At 36.9% G+C, this 27,239-nt stretch overlaps 1 protein-coding gene across 4 annotated transcripts in view; it reads right to left on the reverse strand.

Moving 5' to 3' along the window:
- Nucleotides 1–10,370: 10,370 nt before the first annotated feature.
- The window catches only part of grm8a (glutamate receptor, metabotropic 8a), a 400,661-nt gene continuing 383,792 nt past the window's right edge, over nucleotides 10,371–27,239 (reverse strand). For 2 of the 4 annotated variants that reach the window (XM_038272283.1, XM_038272282.1), the window contains exons 12-14: nucleotides 17,011–17,151; nucleotides 16,088–16,190; nucleotides 11,075–11,124 (exon numbers count right to left, since the gene is read on the reverse strand). In XM_038272283.1, coding sequence (XP_038128211.1) covers nucleotides 11,075–11,124; nucleotides 16,088–16,190; nucleotides 17,011–17,151 — 294 coding nt within the window. Of the gene's footprint in view, nucleotides 11,125–16,083; nucleotides 16,191–17,010; nucleotides 17,152–27,239 lie in introns of all 4 variants that reach the window. The other 2 variants (XM_038272284.1, XM_038272281.1) reach the window with 2 other exon arrangements.

The following is a 27,239-nucleotide window of genomic DNA, read 5'->3' on the forward strand; positions in this document are numbered from 1 at the left end:
GTAGGACGGCCTTTATGTAAATATATCACCAGAATGACTGACAATTAGGAAGACCACTTATTTAGGTGATACACATGGAAATAAAAGATCGTCATCTATACCTTTAAGTGTACAGAATCTTTCGAACTATGCTTTTTGCACAAACTTGTGTCCACACAGACCGCACATACACCACCCATGTATTTCTAGAAGCTTGCGATTAATACTCAACAAGCACAATAAAGGGAAAGGGGATCTGCACGTTGCTGTCTCAGCATCTAAAAGCTCACTGGATTTCTTTTAAAGCTAAAAACGTGAAATGAGCACAACATGTAATGGATGACAGAAACAGTTTCTGCAAAATTAGGTGTCAAAATTTGTCTCCCCTTCACGTCACCTCATGGACATATGTGTTATCTGGCTTATGTTTTTAGTCAGTATGTTTATGGCAAACATCTCGTGGTAGATGATTTTCTTATTTAGAGGTTTGTAACTTAGTGCTTATAATGTGCAGTCTCTCTTTCCTTCCTACAAAACCAGTCTTTCTGATCAATTATTTTTCAGCTGGCATTACACCAGCAATCCCCAGCATTTTCTGTCTATCGAGACTTCAAAGTACAAGCAAACAGGGAGTGCTGTCAATATTACAAAGGGTTGCTTCTTCATAACTTGTGCTCCATGCAAAACCTTCTGACATAACTGCAGAGCCTAATGCTTCGTAATGATAAAACACATTGCTTATTTCAGAGTGGGTTTTCCACTTCCAAGAAGTTCTGTAATCAAGGCAGAGTAGCCATGCAGTAACGATTTACTGATTCATGCAGTCTTCCGGCTGAACAGACACCCATCATTTGTAAATAAAGTGACTTTCTGCCAAAAACTGTTCAGCAATACTTATTGTCTAATAGCTGCAATGCTGTATCTCCAAAACATAAGTATGCCAATTTTCACCCTATATGATTATTTACTATTATTCTCCCTACCCTGTGTTGTAAAGTATTTTAGTTATCTTTTGCAAGGCAAAAGAAGATGGTTTCTTCCTTAGAACATTTAAGTGCTGGGAAGATTCAGTGAAACAGACAGAGAACAATGTTATATGTTTTCATTCCTGCATAATTTATAAAAATTAAAGGCAGTTCTGCTCTTTTCTAATGATTGATGGCTGTATTTGTATTTGAATCATTTGCTCTACTAAAATTATGCACCATGTAAATACATACACCTTACTATATAAAATATATAAATAAACAAAAAAAAAGCATAATATTCATTACTTAAAAAAAAAATGTTTACTTAATTGCTGAAGTGATGAGAGACAGAAGGGGAATTAAAAACATTGGTCAAAAAAAATAAAGGGAACACACTAATAACACATCCTAGATCTGAATGAATGAAATATTCTTATTAAATACTTTGCTCTGTACAAAGTTAAATGTACCAAACAAAATCACACTAAAATCATTGACAGAATATAATCAAAAATCTAATTTATTAAATGGAAGCCTGGATTTGCAGTGACACATAACATTAAAGTAGAAAATAACAGTACAAGCTGATGCAACTTTGATGTAATTTCCTTCAAACAAGTCAAAATGAGGCACAGTATTGTGTGTGATCTTTACATTTTGGTACAACCTCCCTACAGTGTCTGGGTGTGCTCCTGATGAGGTGGTGGATGTTCTGAGAGACCTCCTCCAAGATCTGGACGAAAGCATCTGCCAACTTCTTGACAGTCTGTGGTGCAACATGACATTGGTGGATGGATGGATATACAGTATAAAGTCCAAGATCTGCTAAATCGGATTAAAGTCTGGGGAACGGTCCATAGCTCAAAATAGAAGAGAAGGTAGAGCCATGGATGTCTCCTCATCTGGTAACGTGTATGACATACTGGAGATGTATAAAATGATTCTCTATTTATTGTAGCCCAGTTGGGAGGCAGCTTCCTTGTGTAACTCAGAGCAACTTCTCTGATCTGAGTAAGATTAAAATTTCTATCAAAATCTGTTGTCATGTTTCATGGTTAATTGATACATATGCATATACATAAGTATACATATACATAAGTTATGAAGTGTTATTTAAAGGTTTGAATAGGTTGTATCACTCGAGGAGAGCCACTGATGGATCAACCACACAGCTGCAGCTGCACAGAGGTGAGGAGGTTCCCTTTTAAATATCACCAGTGTTTTTTTAAGGCGTTCTTTCCCGGGTTTGGTGAGCTTTCAGTTCTCAGGCCGCAAGAAAGTATGCCACAAAATATTGTGTTTTTTTTTTCTTTCTTAAGTACTGAATCTACCAATGTACAATCTGAACTTCTGAGAAAATATGTTGTCCCACCTTGGGCATGAAATACCCAAACATTAAGCTCTCGGTTACTTAGATTGTTTTAGATTAAACCTTGGAGTGGGACAATTTGATTCCTGTAGCTGTTAAAAGTAAACCAAGTCTTTCAGTTGTCTTTTTATCCCTTTTTTCTTGATTGAGAGCAAAGTGCTCTGTAGGGAATATAAGGAACAATCATATCTCTGATATAAGGTGGAGCTTGGCCATTTAGGTGAGAAGAGGGATTTTAAATTCTGTTCAGTTGAAATTGTTAGGACCAGATGCATCATCGTATCTGATAGAACTTTATTTTTCTACCGTAGGTAAAAGGTTCTTAATTACTACATTTTGGGGCGGGTTGGACTGCAAGTACATGCTTCTCTTTTCAGATTAAGAAGTAACATATCGAAAATATTTAGATATGTTTATATTATTGTGTTTTATCACATACAATTACATTAAAGTGTTGGTGGTTTTATTTTGACAACAGTAATATTCTATTGAAATATCCACAAATCGTCCAGGACTCGTTGATTTTTCATGAATGTCTGAATACCATGGCAACAGCATCCACTGAGTTGATCACGAGAGATTTCCTGTAATGTGAACTTTCCATTCACAGGAAAACACATAAACACAAATGGTTTAAGTGGGAGTTAGTATAATTTTGCAAACAGGAGACCTTTTCTTTACCCTCCTGCTGTTTCCTCTTCTATAAGCCATACAAGTAGAATCTATGATTAGAAACTGAATTAGTAGGCAGGAAGCAATTCAGATTCCCGCCTGTGATACAAAGCATTTTCTGAACAGCATACAGTCAAAGTTGCAATAAAACATTCTGCAACATGCTGCTTTGTAACATTATTAGGGTACCTTTTCTATAGTGCAGATATAGTTGTGTGTATGAGGTTAAAAAGTCTTTAACACAAAGATTGTACTGTTGCTTTCCCCAGTTGAGATGTGCAAAAGAGATATTTTTTGAATTGAGTAGTTATGGGATCTTGTTTTTCTCTGGACATAACTGACTTTTGTTTCTCACTTTGTGAAGGTCAATCAATCCTTCAACTTCATTCATATAAATTCTTCCTTGTTGTGCCAAATACTCTGTTTACAAGCTGCGCTTTCTCGAGGCAATCGAGCTATCAAAATACTTTCATAAGCATCTTTCATATGTCTTTTGTAAAGCAAGTTTCGGTTCAATATAGGTGTTGCTTTAAGAACCCCACTTGGAGAACATGTTTAAATGATGTTTATTTGACATCCAGAAATGTACCCGCCATTTAAAAAGCAGAATATATTGGATTTGGGATTTATGGCTTAATTCACTTTTTTCAACTATAATCAATAAGCAGGACAGCCAGAAGTAAAGAGGAGGGAAGTGTTTGATCCCTTTAATAAACACAGCATTGAGCAATGTCTGAAGTGAGACTTTTGCGCCCTTTAACGCCAACAAACAAAAAAGATTAAGATACTTTTTAGTTTCTCATGTTTTCATAAAACAGTTTTTGCTCTGCCTATTATTTTGTCAAGTCAATTTCTTTTTTTTCTTTTTTTTTGTTGTTGCTTTGGTGTCAGTCGATGAATGTTTGAAGGAATTACCTAAGAATTTATGACACAAGAACCTTAAGTGCAGTCATGTATCCTTAGAAAAAAACTGCCCGAACATAATGCTTCTGCCTTCATGCTTTAGTGTGGAGTTGTCCTCTATGCACTGTTGAACTAGGTGCAGTCAACTCAGAGGTAATAGTCACCTAAGTGTTAATTTATCTAACATAATCACAGAAAAAATGCAGTAGCAGGTCAGCTTTGAAAAAATCTATTACATCTTTTAAAACCTGCTTGATATACACAATAATAGAACCCTGAATAAATGCATTAAAAATTTGCCATTAAATAGAAAATGCCTCACATAACTAGACTTCTAAACCTTTAACTTTAAAAGTAAATCATACCAGATATATTTCTGGCCATGTTAAACATTATGTTCCCATTTCAAGTGCAAATCCAATTTATATGCTTCATTAAATGAAAAGGGACTTTTTAGAAGCATCAACAAAGACATTATTTTGCTAGACAAAAAAATGAACAGGAAAAGCTTAATGCAGCAGGATATTGACGAAGCATGTGCTATTTGCACCTAAAAGTTTACACACACTAAATGTGAATTAAATTGTGGTTTTTGATATATTTCAACCATTGTTTTTATGTGCTAATGATGCAACATTAAATGCATCTTTAAAAAAATTGAATGACGGATTTAAGGTTGACTGATTTTTCTGAGATAGATACATTAGACCTTTAAGCACAGCTTTTTATGTACAATAGATAAATACAGTGTTTACATGTGCTATAAGTTAGTGTAATGTAGTAATTTGCCATACCAAGTTGCAGAAGTCATTGTTTTTCATACTGTAACTTTTTAATAACTGTAAGAGCTGAATGAAATGGGTATATGTTTGAAGTTGTACTTCTGGAAAGTCTAATTGTGTCTGTAATGAACTTGCTCCCTGCTGCATAGAAAGGTAGTACAATTGTTATCGTTGGATTCTTCTTGTGCACTATGCACCACTAAGAGCTGAACAGTTCATAAATAGGATGCTACCAACAACAGCCTGGACACCTGGTACTGCGTTCCCAGGTTTAAATCCTTCGGCATGACACCTCTGAAGCCTCTTAATGTTTGGTAATTATAGTTTATTCGATATCTTTAGGGCTATTGCTATACATCAATTTTCTTGATGAATCGATTAATCTTAAAATGGAAATTAATTGACTATGTCTACTAGCCTTCACTCCACTTTGAGAGACTTGCTTCATCATCTCACAGTTTATGATTGAATTTTTTTATGTACTTTAAATCAGTTTCTTTCAATTCAGGGAGAGAGTGGTCAAACGGCTAAAACGTGAACAACAAAACAAACACACACACACACATCACAATTCTTCAGTGGAAAATATGAAGCAGATTTTGCTGGGATGACCATGTGAAAATGAGTATTTTAAATTGTTGGGTACACTCTGTATTTCTGGTTAAATATGACTATATATGCATTGGAAGCCCAATGTTTACACACCAGAAGTGGATGTCATGGCTTTGTAAGCAGCTGGTTGGTTAATTTTAAGTAAAATAAAGGGAAATCTTCAGTAAAGGGGCAGGAAAATTTGATTTTTTTCATAGAGTATAATTTTACATCTGAATTTAGGTGTACTTGAGCTGCATAAAATAATAGTTTGATGTGGAAATCCAGAATTGAAACTTGTACATAGGATTTTTTTTTCATTTGTTGATATTGGTTATTACTATTACCATTTAAAAGCTGAAATTTTATGTGACATTCAGGATGATGATACGTGCCAAAACACCCTTCTATCAGGAACCGTCAAGGCAAATGATAACGTCACAGCCTAAATATTACAATCCAACAAATCAGCCTATAACTACACCTTTATCACCTGCACGTTGACACTGATGTTCATCTGATAGAGTACTGATTGAGAGCATCAATCCATTCTGTACACAGATTGGCACCATCTGGGTTCCTCTGAAAACACCAGATGACTCGCACACTTCCGAGTGTTGATAACAGACAAGTGCTAAAACGAGCCACATTTTATCCTTTGACACATTATGGATTTCATCTGAAGGGCTTACTGACATCTGCTTTCAATGGGGTTGTTCAAAAATACTCTCGTTTTTAATGATTGATGTGAAAACCTCACAGCGCTGTCAGTCAAAGATAAACCCATCCTTACAGAACCAGCCAAATAAAAGCTTAAAGAAAAAAAATGCTCACCTAGTGTATCATAATTCTTATGGCCATAAAATTATTATAATGGTGTAAGCTTTGATTTCTATACCAGGTGAGCTATGGTTCCATTGTCCAAGAAAAGGACATTCATTCGCCTGAGAATTGAAAAAGCTTTAGTTGCAGTAAAACGAGCACCTGCAAATGAGCAATGCAAATTATTGTATTTCATTTTCTTACTTTGGTCCACACTCAGGAAAAATGAAAAGATAACTATAATTTGAACTTCAGATAAAAGGTAATTGCTTTAGAAATAAAGATACAAAATATTTAACAACAAATATTTCAAAAATAAATCCACTAGTTCTAAAGATAAGGCAAACAAATAAATTAATAGGTAAGAAAAAATATTTGTGTTTAATTCAGCTCTAATTGTTTGCCAAAATGAAAATGTTTTTGTTTACTACAGCTCATTAATTTAAGATTTTATTTTTTATTTTTTAGAGGGAGTTTAAGTTTTTCTTTTTGTTCCAAACATGGCATAATGCTTGCTGCTCACTGATAGAGCTACAGTAATTTAAACAGTTTAATCTGCACTTAGGTTTATTACTAGATGGTGAGGTTGAAAAATGATTTAAATCCAATGATTTAAAATCTATATGATTTACATGACCTGAAAAAACCATGAAGCACAATTGTTAAATGCTTAGAATAGAACTTTTTAAATCCACAAGAAAAAGTAAAAATGCACTAAAGCTAACCCAATAAAAAGTAAAGTTTCTCTCTTTGGTAAATATAAATTAAACGAGCAACAAACCCAAGGTTCTTGCACGTGTTTGAGCTTTTTAATGATGTAAACTGTAACTGAATGACATTTATCTTCATAAAACACCACAAACATCTAAAAAAAGAGATGGAAAAAGTCTCAGTCGGATGTAATTTGTAAATATTCCCCTTTAGGTCATGGAAATACACATTGGTCCATGTGCCGAATAGCAGAAAATTACTTTTATTCTCAAAGGGACACTTTGATTCTAACGAAAAAAGGAGGTCAATCAGCATGCTAATACCAAACAAGTCAGATGTGATGGTTATTTAGGTGGACAAGGTGTAGATGTCCACGCATGTTTATTAATAGCTGTGTAAAGGCGTGCGTAATTGTGCACGGGGGGGTATTCAGAGCTCCTGCTGATTCATGATGATGGATGGATTATTACTGTAGCTGGTTTATATTGTTTAGTGTCAAAGAGAGGCACTAAGGAACTGTGTAACTCCAGTTCCAGATCTAACTTCTCTAAGTGGAGGTTGTATCGGGTTAACAGTCATCTTAAGAGGTCTCAGTGGCAGCCACACCTGTGCTGCTTAGATATCTTAGATAATAGATACAAATCCAATCACAAGTTGAAATGACTAGCCAATTTTCACAAATACTGTTTATGTAACAAAGCTGTACACATATTTGTGATGCACAAATGTGTTTCAAAAATGGCATGCAGGCCAGTTAGACTCAGCACTCCTTTACAGGTAACCTACAATGATAATAATTACGATACTTGTGTTGAGAACAAACTGCACGTAGGCTTGGTGCACAAAGGCTAGCATCTATTTATTTATCTGTCTTATTGTTCTGAAATGTTCTAAACATTTACTATAGCCTGCTTCTCCTGTTTGTGTTGATAGTTTTTCCTAATGGAAACATAGGGCATATTTAAGTTTGACAGTTGTTCTCATTCCTGGTAAAGAAACTTTTGGACCTCAAACTAACTAAAAAAAAAACAGAAAAAAAAAAAAAAAACAGAGCCAGAGACTTAGCCGATTTTTTTAGTGAGTCACTAATGTCATTCAATAAGTTGTTGGTTGGCTGTAATAAGTCTCTCTGGGACAACCTGAGAGCATCGTTGTCATGGTTACTGGGACATGCAGTGGGAGCCTTTCAGCTATTTATATTACCTATTAATTTGTAGGCGGACACTGGGCGTTCCAACCAGCTGTGTTTGAATTAACAAAGATTAGGATAAAGGTGTGCAGTAACATGTACAGGGTTTTATACATCCGACTTGGCTACAAGATTCCGCCCTACTGCCACATTTTGGTACGGAAGTTGTGCATTGTTTTATACATGAGGGCTCTGAAGAAGAATATAGATTCTTTATGGAAGTTTTTTTTTTTTTTTTTCCAGCCACAGCGGATGGTTCATTAAAAAGAAAGTCCTGGTGAAGGTCCTTCACTTAGTTCTGACATCCACCAAGTATATTTTTTTTGTTTTTTTATATTAATTTCTTCTTTTGGGTTGTTGATGTATATTGTATCAAAGTTGTAGGAGGCAATATATTTACATTGGTAATTTTGCTAAAACAAATTTTGGTTTTCACTTTTCTTCATATTACATAAAGAATGGGTTAGGGTTAGATTGATAATTTTTTGGGAAAATCTGGATTTTTGTCATCTAGTATCCCTCTTGGGCTTCAGAGTGACATCACTTTGTACTTAGATGTGCATTAGACCCAGACAAACGTTTTTTCATTTTGTATGCACAGTGTGTATACAAAATTGAATTTCAGTTGCAAACAGCTTAGAACAGTGAAATGAACATTACCATTTAAAAGTGCAGCAGTGGTCAGGATGTAAACAGTAAAGGACAGAAGGAAAATGAGTAATAAAAAAATAATGTTGCAAAAGGGCCTCAATATGGAAGGTTCAGTGTAGTGTAAAAAAAATAAGCTGCAAAATACTGTATAACATTGAGTTATCTTATTTAAAAGGATTATACAAGTTTCTGCCACGTTGGTGGTGCGAAAATATAGTTGCAAGAGTGATGCAGAGTCGAGTTTAGAGTTTAACAGTTCAACAGTCTGATGGCAGTGGGGGAAAAGCTGGTGCAGAACCTGCTGTACCTGCAGCGAATACTGCTAAGCCTATTCCTAGAGGGCAGATGGGAGAAAGGTCCATGGTGGGTGTGTGAGGGGTCACTGATGATGTTATGGGCTCCGAACACGCAGCGCTGGGATAAAATGTCCTTAATGGAGGGAATAGGAGCCCTGATGATCTTCTCTGCTGTCCTCACCACTCTTCTCACCTTCTTCCAGTCTGAGGTGCTGCAGCCTCCACACCACACAGTGAGACAGCTGGTCAGAACGCTCTCTATGGTGCTTCTTTCAGTTGGGGCAGTTGGGCTCTCCTCTTCCTCCGCAGGAAGTACAAGCACTTATGTGCCCTTTTGACCAGAGAGGTGGTGTTTACAATCCAGGTGAGGTTTTCTCTGATGTACATCCCCAACAATTTAGTGCTGCAGACCACCTCCACAGCTGAGCTGCTGAGGAGCAGTGGAGCGTGGTTAGGCCGGTTCTTCCAGAAGTCAACAATGGTCTCCTTTGTTTTCTCCACTGCTCCACTTCCTCTCTCTCGTCCTGATCATTGTCGTCGCTGATGAGGCCCATCACCGTAGTGTTGTCTGCAAACCTCCCGATGTGATTGGTGGTGAACCTGGGGACCCAGTCGTGTGTCATCAGAGTGAACAGGAGGGGGCTCAGGGGTTGGGGTGAGTGAGTTGTACTCTGTAATCGCCTGTATGCCTTGCTACATGCTCCTGGTGTTGCTGGCATCGTGGAAACTATCCTGGGTTTTCTGACCATGGCTCTGACCTTATGGCATGGTTAAAGTTGGCTCTCGCTGTCCTCTTTTACTCTTTGTCATCAGACTATAAGGGTATTATGATAAAATTGGTCTCTTTGTAATACAAGATGCAATTAGTGTGTTATATTTAATTGATTTTGGAAACATTATTTTAAAAGAAAGGCTCAAAGCTTAAATTTACGCTTTAAATTAAGGTCACCGCCCAGGGGGCATGATGGACATCAACGCAATATGTCATTTTTATTATAAAACTTAAGTGAGAAAAATAAGTGATTCACAAGATCTGGTAAGAAAAATAATTAAAAGTCAGATATTCAAGCCATATCGCCCTTCCCCTGGTTCCTCTAAAGGTTTATTGGTGGTCAAATCTACATATCCCCTATTTAATTGTCTATCCAACATGTAAAACATCTATGTACAAGACTTTAACGTTCTCACACAGCAGGTTTAAATTTCTTTGCTTTTATCTTGGAAATTTAAATTTTCACTAAAACCGTATTGCTTTGCTATGTCTTAGAGAAAGCTACCTACCCTTTTCCACTTGATAGAGTGTCAGATATTTTTTTTTTCCTTTTAAAATGATGCCACTGTATGCATATGCAAATAAGATCAAATTTACCCATTTCTGTCATTCAAAGAGTTAAAAACCTTAATTACCTTGAATTATCAAAAACATAACAAATCTACACATTTGCAAAACATTCCTTTATTATAAATAAATCTCCTTTTTGTATAAAAACTGGCATGCTTCAACCATGGCATTAGACAGGTTCACAACCCAAGGCTACAACCCGGTTCGCCAAGACAGCAGGAGGAAACACACTCATCTCATTATGCAAGGGCGATCCAAAGACAACGGTGAGACAAGAATGAAAAAATTGTCACAACCACAAAAATACTTACAAGTAGAGAACAACAACAAACACTTTGAGTCTCATAGATTTTCTCTTACATTTCTCTTTTTAAATATCTTTTAAAATGTAGTTTGTTAAATCTCTTTTTCAGCCCCACCTTTGCCATTTTATATATAATTTCTACACATCTTCAGATATTCTTTAACATTTTTTTAAACGTTTTTAATTTTTTTTGTTTTGCTGTCCATTGTCCTGTGTTATTTTACTTTTTTAAAGATTTTTTTTCTTTCTTTAAACAGGTAAGTTCATGGCAGGACCAATGAGCTGAGAGTAGCAGCAAAGCAGGCACACTGACTGGCTGTTTGAGTGGTCCCACCTCTGTGGTTCTGATGGGTAACAAATACAAAATGTCTCATGCTTGGTTTCCATTGGGCGCTCTGTGCATTCACCGGTTTTCGGCAAAATCAGATGTGATCCCCTCCACCTCCTCTCTTACTTGGCTCCCTAGAAGACACGCTCCCTCTCTTCGTAGTCCCTTCAAATGGCATGATTACTGTAGCTGACGTAAGTCGTCTTAGTTGATGAAGCTGTATGAAGACAAGTCAACAGAGAAGTGTAAGAATGCATTTGTAGCAAAATTCAAGTTCAGACAAGGAAACAAAAGAAAAATAAATAAATAATAATATTTGAACTTTTGTTAATCTCACATTGGAGAAGTTTACCTCTTTATTTAACCTATCCCCTTGGGGAGCAGTGGGCTGCCATTGTGCGGGGAGCAACCAGGGGTTAAGGGTCTTGCTCAGAGACCTGGCATACAGCCTGTAGGGATTGAACTGGGTACTTGCAAACTTCTAAGAGCAAAAGCTCACTGCTCTAACCACTTGGTCAACACTCCGCTAATATAGATCACTGGCGATGTTGTCCCATCAGGACACCACCTAAGTTGTTGAGGCTTCAGCATGTGCAATGTTTTGTGTCCCCTCTGTTTTGTCCCTGTTAAACATTAATGTCTCTGCAGCGGCATAGATGCTTAAGCACTTTCCTGTTATGTATCCATTGGGTTTTTGCAACTCATACGGTGCCTTTCAAAAGTATTTATAGCTCTTTAACTTGTTCACGTTGTGTCATCATACAAACAAAGACTAATTAATTTGGAGTTTATGCACTGTAACACTCAACACAAAGTAGTACTCAAAAGTAGGAGGGGCCCAATGTTTTTCAAAACTTTAAATGTAAATCGCTAATTTGTTTTGCATTCAGCTCTTTTTAATCTGATTTAATCCTTACTAATAATAATAAAATACCCCCATCAGCCTGTAAAAGTTATTTGTCTAATGAACAGATAACCTCCTACTGTTAGCTAAAATAAAGAGAGAGTTGATGCTCTGCTTCTGTAGAGAAAGGGAAGCTGTTCTGAATGCATTAATGGATGGTAATTCTGGAAGAAAGCATTTCAGAGGATAATGTAAAATATATAGCGAGAGTTAAAATCAAATAGAGTATTGGTGGCTACACATGAAATTTGGTGTTTAAATGCATCTAGGATGGCTATCTAGAAGGAACTCTGCAAAAACAATTAGCAATGTCAGTCACAGAATACGTGAAGCTGCTGGATTCCTACCCTCAAATCAAAAGGTGTAACATTTGCTGTCAAGACTTATCTGTGAAAATTTACATCATCATTACAGCTCCGTGAAATAACCCCCAAAACATCTGAAACGTACTGATGGGGAAATGACACGATTTAAAACTGGGTTCAAAATTTGAATCACAAGCACTTATTTTTGCCACCATTGCTAGGGGATATTTTATGCTGACAGAATATTGGATTCTTTAGAGCAGGCATCCCCAAACTCGGTCCTCGAGGGCTGCCTTCCTGCAGGTTTTAGAGGTTTCCTTGCTCCAGCACAGCTGATTTTAATTGAAAGCTGATTAACAGGCTTTAGCTCTAACGCAATCATTATAATTAGCTGTGCTAAAGCAGGGAAACCTCTAAAACCTGCAGGACAGCGGCCCTGAAGGACTGAGTTTGGGGATGCCTGCTTTAGAGTGTCCTCTTCGAATTATCTGATTTGTATCAACAATATTAGTGGAAATATTGTATTTTAGTAGCATCTTTTTTCTGACAGGAACTTTGTGGATTTCCAGTGATAACAGGTACAGAAAAAAACAATTCTAACTTTTATTAATGCTTTTCAGTTTTGTTGATTTATACAGACAATTTCAAAATCTGGAAAGGTATCCTGAGCCTCTAAATCAATTCCAGTCCTAGAAGCTAGAGCTACTATCTCACAAGATTTTTCCAACATCAAGTGAATACAGACATTAGCTTCAGTGTTAGAAAAGAGATGAATGTAAAAGCTGAAGCTCTCCAGCAATGTATTGGACACTGGTTCTCATTTCAGGGCCTCAGGGACAGCTGCCCTGCATGTTTAAAGTGTCTTCTTGCTGAGAAACCCCGGACTGATGTGAATGTATAATTAATAGACTTTGGCAGCACTTGATGGCTGCTGAGGAGGTCATGCAATCTTTTGTATCAGGTGTGCTGCAAGAGAGATGCATCTAACGCATGCAGGGTCGCTGTGAAAACTCTTCTGATGAAAGCTAGGGCACACTCACTGATGTATGCTGAGGTCACTGGGTGTTTCAGGTCAGGGAGCCCAGCCTGTGCCCTGGCAGCTTGATCACAGTTCTGCTCTATCTCCTTCTTTTTCCACTGATCCAGAGTGGAGTGTAAGGTCTGCAGAGAGGCTGGACCCTGACTTCACAGGAAGGTACCCTAACATCCAGTCATTTTGCTGATAAGGCTGTCATACTTCACTTTAGGCCTTAATATCTTTTTTTGTCCCAGCATGACAACTCTCTCCACATGAAGTAGCAGTTTTATTAATGCAGATAAAATAAGGACCTAAAATATTCACACAAGTATGAGTGAATTCCCTTTTTTTCTCTGCACATATGGTTTGTTCTTTAGCCTTTGTAACACGCGTAGAGCTGTATCTGTGCACTCATGTCAACTTTTGTTACTTTGAGGATAAACCCAACGGGAAAAGGTATACTGCCTGATATTGGCTGCTTACAGGAAACTCTGCCTCTTGAGACTTAATTGTTTTCTTCCAGGATGTAGCTAGTACCATTAGCAAAACATCTTCAGGCTAATACCTGCTCTCTTACTTGATATCCAACTGATTAGAAATCTCTTCAGCTATAAACAAAAGTTCACTGAAGCCTCACTTTCCTAAACATCAATGATGGAGCCAAGCTCACTGCATAGGAAGTTCAAAATTATATCATTAAACATTTTAGAGAATATGGATGCTACAGTCAAAACACATTCATAACTTAACCATTTTTTGTCTCTTTATGAGAACAGCGACTGCCCTGAAGATGGTTTGTTAAAGTTATTGACCACAACTAGGGAGATAACAGTACTGTATGAAGAGGTGGGGGTTCTTTAAAAGTAGCCAATCACCTCTAGTTAGACAAACAGTACAAACACAGCAAGCTGTCAAGTGTGTATGGCTCTAAAAATCAACTCATTTTGCAATTATTAATTGTTGACTTGAGTATACAGACTGTGATTATGCTAAAATTGTAAAAAAAAAAAAAATTTGAAAAAACCTTTGATTATCCAGAACTCTTTAGTGTTGGAACAATTAATCAAGTAGGAAAGCATTGTTAGTTGCAGCGCTACATGTTTGTGAGATTGGGGTGATGTTGGTACTAAATCTGCATGTGGAGAGTATTTATTATGCAACTGCACTTTGGCTACATTCACACTGCAGGCAAATTAAACACATTTCTGATTTTTTTCACCCCCCAAAGAAATAATGTAATTCATGTCTGATAAAGCGTCTGCTCCACAAAGCCAAAAACTCATTTTTGTGTGAGAAGTTTTTCTCTCTCACCTTTCTCCATTTAATGATGCAAACAAAAATAAAAAATAAAAAGGAAAAAATATTGTTGGCTCCTACTGTTCAACAATTTATAATAACACAGAAATTGTGACATCTATTACTTATCTAAACAGTGCACTGCTGTGTACATAGTCCTTCTGTGCATGTGGGTCGCATTGGAGCCATGGACTGTTTAGACTGGACTCGAATGATGGCTACATTAAAGCAGCAGTCTGAGTAACTATGCAAAGGAAATTAGGAATCGAGCATCAAAACCTGCTGTGTGAATATTGCCGTCGTAGCCCCTTACAACAGAATGTCAGGTTTGATACCTACAGCACTCGCAGCTGTCACTTCTATGCAGTTTAAGCCCTGATCATGCTGCAGAGTAGATGTTGTTTGGGGCTCTAATGAAGTTAACAGCTAGCTTTCTGGGTTTAGATCTACAACAGCTGGCAATGACAATACAGAGGCTCTCTGTGATCATTTAGAGCATCTGATTGCGACACCAGCAGTATCAGCCTCTCCCTGGAGCTTCTGGGAAGCAACTCAATATGTGCTTAAGGGGCCCCCTTTCCTGGCTCAGGGGGGTTGTTGCTTAGCCTCCTCTACAGTTCTAGCAGCCTTTTTTGGTAGCAGCTATCTCGCTTTTTTAAATGTATCTAATAGGAGTCAGGATTTTTTGAGGTTATCAAGGATTGTTCCCTGTGCCAATACCTGTGTATTTAATTTAAACCCTGGTCCTCAATGCACACTGCCCTGCATGTATTAGATGTTTCTCTGTTTCAGATGACTGCAGGGCAGTGCACCTTAAGAACCAGGGACTACCATATACTACGTTATACATATTTAATTGTTTGCATATATTATTTCGGGTGTTTAAAACAGTTTCCACACAATGTTACATTCATAACTATTCCCACTGTTTAACTCAAGTTAAAAAATATATATGTACTACTCTTAAATCACACACAGGCATGTGAAAACCCTCTTTCACTGATACATTCTGATAATGGGGTTAGCTAGTTCAATCCATAATGAGGCTTTTGACATGGACGTGGCAGTACTTCACACCATGCTGTTTAGAAATTGGCACCACGGCAGGAAAGAAAAAGTGAGTCATGAAATTTAATTGAAAACGAACAAAAAACAAATTAATGAAAAAGGTTCAAACACTGAACTCATTTAGGGATAGGTTGTATTTGTTTGTTTGTGCATCACTAATCTACGAGGACAAGTAATTAACAAAATATTTTGAATGCATTAAAAACAGTGGGTGGTTGTGAATAACCGTCCTTACTCTGGAATCTGTTTGCACCCATTATAGGCAGTTATTTTGCCATGGCCTGTCATATGAAAAATATTATTTTACATTTAATAAAAATATTGATGACCCTGTCTGTGAACAGTTTAACGGTTTAACACTGAAATGACTTTAAACTAACAAAACTAATACATGTTTTCTGTATTATCAGAAGGTTACCAACAATTCTGTGTTTAACTACAAGTAGAATGTGTAAATTTTTCCAATCTGTCAATTGTAATATAGTTCCTTTTTAATGTTTAACCACAATGAAAAAGAATTTAATCCATGAAGTGGTTTTCTTGTGGTTTAGATGTGTAATTATAAAAAAAATTGTGTTCTCTTACTCACTGTTGGTCTCCATGCTCTCACATAGCTCGGTCTTGACTTCTCCATTTGGTCGGTCTCCCTTCTGGGTCAGCTTTCCTGACATGGTTGCCGCAGTAACGATTGCCTGTAAAGATTCAACGAATCTATGATGAACCTAAGAAATAAGTTTTCATTATTTTTCCACCTTGAAAATTGAGTTTTTATCACAAACTTTATATGCCAACACAACATACTGCACAATTGGAGGCTTTTTGAATTTGTAACCAATCCAAATCAAAGAGCTTTTATTCCTTCAACCTAAACGACTGGTTTTCAAAAGACATATTACTCATATCTTTAACAATAAATGAAAGAAATAATCCAATAAGAATTTGTGGCAAGAAAAACAAGTTCACAGACCAATGACTTCTAGTCTGAGTGGGCAAAATTATCTTGTGCTCAAACATTACCTCAAACACTTACAGCTGCAAAAGGTGTTTCTGGGCAACTGAATAGAAATACACTTTTTGCATGTCTATTAAATCTTAAAATAAGGTTGCCATTAAAGAGGTGTGAATACTTTTGTAGAACACTGTAAATTCAAACCCAGGATTTCCAGTACTGGCCAAGTAATCTTTTTTTCTGCTGCCTCATGTCTGTCTCTCTGACTTCACTAAAACCCCAGTGTGTGGTTCTATGCACTCACAATTGTAATCCCAACACCTGTTTGAAAAGTGAAGCCAATTCATCATTTCAGACAGCCTCATATCATTTTTTGCAGCTTTGTGTCCTCCATTTTGCACACTGTTTTTTTTCTTATTATTCTTGCAAATAAGAGTATACCAGTAATATTCACAATTCGGGCAATTCAATTAGATTTTGATTCACTTCGGTTTTCTGCATATGAGTTTTCCTGTCTGTAATTTAGCAGTAGTTCAGGATGTGAAATTTGAAGCTCAGCTCACCTTGAAGCTGCGTTTTCTTTTGGGGACGTTCTGCTCTGGGTGGAAGAGGATGATGTAGACCTTAGGCATGTAGAGCATCCCCAGAGATACGGAGGCAGAAAGGCTGAGAGAGATTGTCAGGGTGGTAGTTTGGATATACATCTAAGACAAGAAGGATACATACAGAGAGGGAGAAAATGAGAACGATTTATTTCTGAAATACTAAAAAAAAAAAAAAAAAAAAAGAAAACTCAATAACAGGAAGTTGAGGAATGATCTAAAAGAAAGATTGGTTACAGATTTTAAAAAATCCTGAAACTTCTGCATCGAGTCTCACTGACACAAGATGGGCGATAATGACACCAAAATGGTGTTTGTCTCAAAGTGATACTGTACATATCTCCTGCAAAAAGAGACATGATATAGAGCAAGGTAAGATATCATGCATTACAGTTAAGCTCTATATTATTCATAACCCTGGCAGATATATATATCATTAACGTCACCTTTAAATGTTAACATCTATCTTCTGACTGGAAGTAATTTACAACTTTACTTTGGAGGTACCTAGCTAGGCCCAAATGATATTATAAAGGAGCTGTGTGGTGAGATAAAGATGGTGAGGATTCCTTTTATTCTCAAAATCTTTGAGCCCAGTACTGAAGAAAAAATTGTTCAAGTACTAATGGAAACATGGTAAAGAATGACCAAAAATTACAAGATTATATAGCTAAAATAAAAATATCCACAAAGTTCTTTAGAGATAGTCTAATTTTCTGTAAGAAACAGACTTATTGGTCAAACTGCAAAAAATACAGAAGTGCTTAACTTATGTTGCACTAAATGTCCAAATGAGATACACTAGATTAATAATTTTAATAATCTATTCCCAAATACAATACCATATGGCAAGTTTAGTTGAACAGATTGACGTTATCCTTCCAACACACTCCACCAAATTCTCCCATGTGAGATGGGCAACTGACATTTAACATGCACACCCAGAGCCAAAGAGCGAAAGACAGCATTTGGACCATCCAAGCCTCAGGGGAGCCGTATCGACAAAAATATTCCATCTTGAACCTTGCATTGTGCTAGATCTCTTCCACATGAGGCCGGGCCTTGAGATGAAAATCTGAGGCAGAAACTAGAAGACACCCCCACTGTTAAAGTATGAATTGTCGTTGTTGTACCCACAATTTTATGGGTCAAGTAACCAAGTTTGGATAAAGTTTGGATAAAGTTGGACTACAGTACCATGGGACCAGAAAGCAACAGAATATTGTCAACTTTCAGGGCTTGACTTATTGATGAGTGACATATTCATCCCAAACTATACCCTTTCATTTATTTACCTGAGAGTTGAATAAATTCACATTTTCAGACAGTTATTTTAAACTGTGGGCTGCAGAGACTGAAAATCATAGCCTTTTCTGTTAACAAATGTTAATAGATTTATGTACATCTCACTAAATTTACCAGTTTTACTAAATAGAATCTGTTCTGCCAAATAAAAGTGAAAAAAAAACCATAACAAAAACAGAAATTCTTCTGACACACACAATACAATGGACTGAGCACTGCCCACAAGTCCTTGGTGAGTTTCAGAGAGTAGTTTGGAGGAGGACAGATGTAATGATGGGCTTCACCCACAATCCTGACACAGCTGACAAGCTCTCAAGACATGGGGCTTATCAGGCGAGTGCTACCCTCAGTGTATATAATATTGAGGTGGAAGAGTAAAGGACAAGTGTGGTAAAAATGGAAGGTCGCCAGAAGAGAAAAGCAATTGAGAGGTGGCAGGGAATAAGGAAACAAGACACCAAAATTGTTGTTTTGGGACAATCTAAGATAGGAGAAGAAAGTTACTTGTAGAGGCAATGGTAAGGAGAGAAAAGGACAAATGAAATAAAAGTGCACAAAGTTGTGAAATTGCAGTGTTACACAGAGAGACACAAAGAACACAAGGGAATGTCTTAGACTTCACATCTACCTCAGTTATTGAAAATCTTAAAAGCGTAGTTTATAACTATTATATCACAGTGGAGATTTTACTGAGGATCACGTGCTTCTTTAGTTTTTTAAGCCTATCCATGTTCATGGTTTATTCCCTATAGAAATAGGAGAGAGATGTAAAGGAATTATAAAGCCAGAAAACTTTCAGTTTAGCTATTTTTTAACAAGATTTTCCCAGTCATTGTTAGCTAATTACCTGGGTCAGATCTTAAAATGCTTATTGTATCCCAGGATCCTCACTTGCTAAGACTGTAAATGTTCTTTTCACTTTCAGAATAAAAAAAAAAGCCATTTATGTAAATAGAAATTGTTTAATAAACATCCATCTATCTTTTTCTCCAATTCAAGATTTGATTGTTGGGGTAACTCTTCCAGAAAGGTGTAGTTACATAAAGTGTCATTTCAACTGTGACATGAGGGCAATTTGAGACACCTGGACAGAGTCTGTGTTGTCCCAGAACCGAAATTAAGATTCCAGCACTAAATCTGAAGCCATCTGTTCAACAACAGATTTTATTTTCCTCTAAAAACTTGAATTTAAAAAACAAATGAGTGTTTACTTATGCCATCAACGACTCTTTGTTTAAGGTTCTCAAAAAAAATGTCTCTCCTTTATAGTTTTTTTTTTTTATTTCTGAACTAACAGGTTTACTAGTATCTCCCATTTGTTTTCAGTAATTTGTAAATACATTTTATAATTTTAGAACAAGGTAAAGACCATATTGTTTATTAATAAAGAAAACTTCCCCAGCATTAAAAAAGGTTGACCTCCCTTTCATCATAATAACACGTTTTGGGGGTTGACACATTGTTTAATATACATACAAATTTTTTGTGTTTTTTTTTCTTTGAATTAAATCTACTTAGTGCTCACCTAAACGTCAAAATACGAAAGGGTTTTTTTTTTTATTGTTATTTGAATTTATTTAATTTCTCACTTTAATAAACTATAGTGGCCTTAGCCTTAATGTTCCAAACTCAGATTAGTTTCCATTAAAACTAACAAGAGCACAGAGGTTTACAAGAGGGCAGGACCATTTCATTGATGGTCACCGAATGGGAAGAGAACAGAACAAATCCTAAAAGTCTAAGAGTGCTGGCAAAGTCAAGAACTATAAGATTCAGATAAAAGAGAATTCACAATGTAGCAGGAATAAAAACTAAACTCCTGAGACTCTAATGACAGCTTACACTCCTCACATACAAGCTACTAAAGTCTTTTTACAAATAAAATAAAGCAGTAAAATTACCTTGTCAGAATCTGCATTATTACTATTTTCTGACATTTTGTTCACACATTTCCTCAGCAAACTGCTCCAGAAAGAATGGAGGTGATATTCGTATCAGTGAATTGCTGCAAAGGAACAGATGGAGAAAGGAACAGAAAAAAAAACATTTTCACACCCAGAAAGCAGGGTTATTCAGAGCTCAAGAAATAAAAGAAAAGATGCAAAGGACAAATGGAGAATAGAGAATAAAAAGAGGAACCAACAGAAAAATAGCTTAACACTGCAAAGAAAAATATTGTTCTCTAAAAAAGGGGATTTTTATCACCATATGAGCAGAAAGCTAACTCCATTGCATCTAGTCTTTGGCTAAAAGTTATGGCCTCCAACAAATATAAAATGTCATTAAATCTCAATGTGTTTCATTGTTAAATATAGTAGTGGCAGTATTTTGCTTTGGGATGTTTTTCTTGCACTGGGACATGAAAACTATTAGGAAAATATAGGAATATGGATATAATAAACCTAAAGAGGCTGGATGATAGCAGAATGTACAGTATCTATTGCAGGATAACAATCCAAAACATACTGTAAAGAATGACCCACTCAAAATCAAGACATAAATACAATCTAGAGCCTTTAAAAACTGCTGTTTGTGGAGGAAAACGCTACTTGAGCTTTATGTATTCAAGAGCGGAAACTTTAACCTTTAGATGTGCAAAGACAACAGAAACGCTAAGAAAACTTTACAGTAACGGCAATAAGAAAAAACCAAAAAATATAGATTCGTAAATATAAACACACTGCTCTTACTTTTTTATATGGCAACTGTATAATGAAGAAAACATTTTTTTTTTCATACTTTGCAAATCCATATGAATTACACAGACTATGCACGTCACAAGGAAGCCCCCATTGACATAATTTACATCTCCTGTTCATTTAATCATCTTTATGTTTTTGCATCAGTAGTCCCTGTTTAAATATTTTGCAGAGTATATTGAAACAGAATTTAAAAACACTTTTACCTCATTAAGAGGACACTATTAGCTGAACCTTCCTGATTTAAAAAAACCAAGTTTGCCTTTAATGAGAATAGCCACTATAAAGGCTGCTACCTGACAGCAAGCACAGGCAGGTCCAGAAGCTCCCACTTAAAGTATTATTCATTGCTCGAGTCCCCGACATCTTCCACCAATGTACAGTAAGTCCCTATTACTCAGTGTCCGTGTAAGACGGTAATTCATGGGACACACGATTGATTGTGACAGGCAGTTTAATAGTTCGACCACACTTTAATGGGTGCAGAGGGAGCTGTCTTCTCTCATCCGGCATGTACAAGAGCTGAAGCATTACAGCTAATGTAAATAATTAGTCTGACTTGGTATGTGCTCAAAATGTCACTCAAGACTATGGTACAGTATGTTATTAAAGAATAAGATGGAAGCACATTAAGCAATTTTACACTTACGCAAACTTCAGATTCCGAAGGCTTATACATGCATGGAACAACGAGTAAATTTCACTATGTGTCACAAGTAATTCTTTGTGGATATCTGCTTGGCAACACTTCAAACTCAGTGAACAGTATTACTGTTGTAATTTAATTACTTCTCATCAAAGCCCTGCTGTAAGATCAGAGTAGACATATTGTAGAAGGATGTTTTGTGGTTTACCTCAATCATTCCATCCACTCTAACCAGTCTCCCTGTCCCTTCTAAAGAAAAGCATAACTATAGCATGATGATGCCATCCCCATGTTTGATGAGTGTTCGTGGAACATCACTTGTTTTCTCTCCGATAGATTTTTTTTTCCAAAGAAAGCTTATCAGAAATGTATTGTGTAGAAGTTCCAAATACGGTCAAGTATATTAGGAAAAAAGATAAAAATCAAATAAAATCCTGTAATGATTTAAGCACCATTAAAAGTATAGTGGAGGATGTTATTTTTCCAGGTGGATCATCAAAATTAGTGGTCCCTCTAATCGGCCGTAAGGCCGTCCTATGTGCTCTTCGACATTTTGACTTAGTGGTGGTGAGTCTGACATAGTGGAAATCTTACAAATCTTTTAAACAAGCCGGGAACACGAGGAGAAATGGGCTCATACATGCTCTTGCACATGTTTAATAGGTGTTCCCTCTCAGGAGCAGGTACAGGGTTTGCATGTGCATTTCTTTTTTTTTTTTTAAAGCAGAGAGGCCAGTTTTTTTTTAAAAATTCGCAAAAATCCTCCACTTTACCATTAAAGTTCAGTTACAAAATCAAAACTAAGTCAGACATCCCAAGTTTCCAGGAAGTTCCGGGAGTCTCCCTGATATCGATAGTTGTTCACGGATGCCCGCGAGTCGGATAAATTATCACGGATTTTAGACTTTGCAAGGTGTTTTTTATTTTTTTGTTATGCCAGTGAGAGCTTGCAGGCAATACAATAATTTGTGCATCATGTGCGGTTTAGAACTACTGCCATTGCAAAGACACAACAAGAGGGAGCGGGGTGTAGGGAGCAAGTTGCTGGTGAAACCTGTGCAGCGTTTCCGTCCAAAGCGATGCTCTGTCCAACCAGCATTCCAGGCGACTGGTTTTCAGAGAGCGGATTGGATTGGTCAGAAAGGTTTCGGGTTACTATCTGGCAGTCACCTGGTTACCACTCAAAGCTGTGCAAAGCAGGTTAAATCCACTAGTAAAAAAGGTAAATATAGGACTAATTTTACAGCAGAATATACTAAAGCAGGAGTACCCAAACTCGGTCCTCAAGGCCCCCTGTCCTTAAGGTTTTAGAGGTTTCTCTGCTTCAGCACAGCTGGTTATAATGATTGCAGTAGACCAAAAGCCTGTTAATCAGCTTTCATTTAAAATCAGCTGTGCTGGAGCAAGGAAACCTCTAAAACCTGCAGGACAGGGGGCCTTGAGGACCGAGTTTGGGGATGCCTGTACTAAAGTATATCCACGTCTAGTGAAGGTGAGGAACAGTGGCAGATCTAGACCAAATGTACCAGGGGGCCAGGAGGGGGCCAGCGTGTTTTCATGGGGGCACAGAAAAGCATGAAACAAAAAACAGGGCAAGGGATTCAAATATATTAAGAGAGCTGCATGAAGAGAAAATTCTTTTCAATTACGTTTAATAAAAATTATATTTCTTATGAGGTCAATATACATTTATAATTTAGGAATTTTACATATTTTTGACTTAAGTTAAGGTTATAAGCATCTCACTGAAATGACTTTGGAACTTGGGATGTCTGCTAAGTATACGAAATAAATACAAGCATAAATATTATGAGATAAAGTAAGAATTAATAGTAGACTATTCAAATCATGATTTTACTTTCACTCACCTGAGTGAAAGGCTGATTGCCTTACAATTTAAAACTTGTCTATGGCTGCCATAACCAGTAGAGGTGAGTATTGGCATGAGTGTTGCGATTCGATACATGTCGCGATACTTGGGTCACGATACGATATTATCACGATATTGCAGTATCACTATATATTGCCATATTTTCCCCAGCTATCAAAATCAAGTGATGAGATAAAACAGCAAGTGCTGTATATTTTCATCAGAAAATATTGATTAGGTATTATTATTCATGTTGTTTGGGGTTTTCTTCCACTGTGACTGCCTCAAATACAGATTTGGTGCTGCACGCACAGTTAAAGGGCTCCACAGCGCTTTCTGCCAGAGTGGTGGTGCAGTGGTAGCCCATTTTCCCATCAATGTTTTATGTAACCATTTTTTTTTAAATCGATACTAAGAAGTGAAAGATCGATATTATATTGGGCAGCCGAATATCACGATATATCGCCAAAACGATTATTTCCCACACCCCTAATAACCAGGACGACTGAGAATTCACACAGACAGGTATCTAATGTTTTGTTTGTTCCTTGAATATCATTCATGTAATTTTTAATCTTTTACCCTTAAAAATATTCAGTAAAGAGGACCAATTTTACTAATTTCTAAGACCTGTGAAGAATAGGAAACTTCTAAGCAATAGATAAAGAAATGACTTGCAAAATACTTGATTTTTACATCTGATAATCCAAGCAAAGATAAGTTGCAAGTTCCAGTGCTGTATCTGCAATATCATCAACTCTTTTCATGCCTAAGACAAAGGGTGTGAAAATTAAGAAGCTCTGGATAGTTATATGTTTGGCTTTCAATTTATAGAAAGAGAGATGGAGAGGAGATATTTGGAGGAAAAGAATAATTAAGATTTAATGCAGAAACTTTTCAATGTAAAAAACAAAAAGATAAAAGACACTAAAAAGGAAAAAAAAAACAATGCTGAGAAAAAATATTGGCCTTGGGGAGAGAGAACGATGAAAGCAGGGAAGAGCAAGCAGAAGCTCAGCAACCGAATTGAGAAACAAAGTCCTGTGTCACTTGTTGCCATGGGATTCTTGTTTAGGAGTCGATGAAAATCTTTTCTAAGGAGAGTGACATGGAGAGCTCTACAGTTCAAGATCAACACTGCTTCAGACTCCCTTTATCACAGCACGCGGTATTAGCAATCAATTATGGAATGTTGTTACTTGACATTAGCGTCACTTTACCAATTAAGTATTTTGAAGCTATGCTAAAGCCAAACTTTAATCAAAGCAAACTGGGAGTATTATAACAACTCTTAAAGTTCAGCTTTTTCTTTTTTCATTTAAGTCTCATTTACTTTATCTTTTGCTTCATTAGACCTTGCTCTTCTTGCTATTATCTATTCTCCCTTTTAGCTCTGAATCATTTAATGAGTCGAACAAAGACAAGAAAGGGTGTCCTTGGTAGGCAGGTCTCTGACTAAGGCAAATGCTTTGGAAGTAGGGTGACTTTGCAAAATGCTGGAAGTCAGGCTGTCAGTTAAGAAGTCAAGATCTTCAGAATTTGAAATCCAAACTTCAATGCTTCTGTAACCCACAAACATAGAGGTGGGGTCTGTAAAGCCCAGCAGCTTCTGCTGTCTGCGTAAAGGTCTGAATAGGATGTTGGTGCAACATTGGTAAGGGTGACGGCACCCTAATATTGATGACTATTGGTGCAGAAATGAGTGATGCTGTGTATAAGAGGCAAGTGGCACTCCTACCATCCACCTGAAAACTTAATCTGTGCAGTCAGTTCATCCAGATTACTGCCTTCCAATATTATTTATGTCGGAGCCGCTAAGACCCCAACATACCAGCTGTTTATAGGAATCCCATTCAACAGCAGCCTATGGCCCGGTTGCCTCCTCGTGGTTTGCCGCTCCGGCTGGAACGTGGTTTTCATGTACATAATCCAAACTGCAGGCACCAGGATAATAAAAGCGAACACGCTTTGTCAGCAGGTTTCAGCATTTTAAGTTAATTTAGGCATTAATAAATGGTATCAGATGAGTGATCACAACGCTCTGTATCATCAGCGATGTGTCTGTCTCCCTGGCATCTCCCAGATCAGCGTCTCTGATAGGTTGATGCGGCGCGTCAAGCTAGCAAAAGTAAAAATTTTCCATCTCGAGCAGCAGCACGTTTGTGGCGCGTTGCGCGCATCAGATGCTTGAACGCTCCCGACGCGCTGCTTCAGCTGCTCAGACACGCTGCGCCTGCTGCTCAAAACACGCTGCAGGACCTTTTGCTGCGCCTTGTTGCACGTCAACCATTGACTTTGCATGTAAACTCGCTGCTTCTGCTGCGCCTGCTGCATCCGGTGTGAACGTAGCATTAGGCATTAACCTTGAACTTATTTTACTGTCCTGATGCATTTATGACTGCTAAGTATTGTAGCTGAACCCTCAGTAACCAAGAAATGTTTGCAAGTATAACAAAATTGACTCCTTGGTTTAAAAAAAAAGAAGATTTTCTTGACGAAGACACCTAGGTTTTGTACCTACTCTAAAAGGGTAAAAAACGTATCTAAAATAATTTGAGTATGCTATAGTAGTTTTAGTTGTTTTAGGCCTTTTCACACAGACTTAATGGCAGTGATGGCGGCAAGACAGGCTGCTACAGGAAATCCTTCCTATCGACAGGCATTAACATCTACAACAGATCTTAGGAAAAAAAAAAGTAATTTTTAATTTCCCTTTTGGAAAAAAGGTTTACATTTAAATTCAATAAAAAAGTATATTTTGCTAAGTTTATTTAGCTGCAAAAAGCATGGAAAGACAAAGGAGAAAATCAAAACCATCAGTTTATGACCACACGAAAAAGGCTACAAAGGTGTCTGCTTGTGAGGAACACATTTCTGCTCTAAAAGTGACAAAGAAAGGTGAGAAAGGTGTGTTATTTTTCGAAATCTTTACACATTAAAAAGGTGGCTTTTGAGTTACTTTTTACTGAGCTTGTTAAAACCTCAAGTTACACAGTTTCACACACATATCAGCACACACACATTTCAAACAAGGTGATCATGGTCAAAGGGATAAAAAAAAAACTGTGACAAGACAAGACTGTCTTGCACAATATTGCAACTTTGTGTAAGTGTAACTAATTGGGCTCAGGCTCGCTGGTCACAAGTGCCTTATTACCTTCTACGAAACACGAACGAGATATTTTTTCCTCTCTATCTAATCCATGCAGCTGTTGAATCTCTGTGGATGAAAAAATGCAAAGGTTTTTTCTTATAATATAGCAAATCTGTTTTTCTAATGCTGAAGCTTGTTAGTTGCAGATCTTATTAACTTGTAAATCTGAATGTTTTATTTGCCCAAAGTCAACTTAATTCAAAGTTATATGTAATAAGTTTACTGCTGAGGATAGACCAGTTGCCAATAACTCGTTTTCTGCGTTATTCACTTTAAACTAACATGAGAGATGTCCCTGTGTTAACAGCTACATCTAATCAAAACACTAAACTAAATCCTACCTTAAAAATAGGGTTGGATTTATTTCTGCTGCTGTGTTGTGATGAAGAGCTGTGAGTTTTAAGATATGTGTGCCCTGTACAGACATCAGCACACCAAGTATTACGATTTAATAGTATATACACCATCTGAAAATGTATGGACATGGCTTAAACTGTCAAATAACAACAGACCTCA

The sequence above is a fragment of the Cyprinodon tularosa genome, unplaced genomic scaffold (assembly GCF_016077235.1).
Source record: "Cyprinodon tularosa strain WSP-4 unplaced genomic scaffold, ASM1607723v1 ctg821, whole genome shotgun sequence".
In the NCBI taxonomy this organism is placed as follows: Eukaryota; Metazoa; Chordata; class Actinopteri; order Cyprinodontiformes; family Cyprinodontidae; genus Cyprinodon; species Cyprinodon tularosa.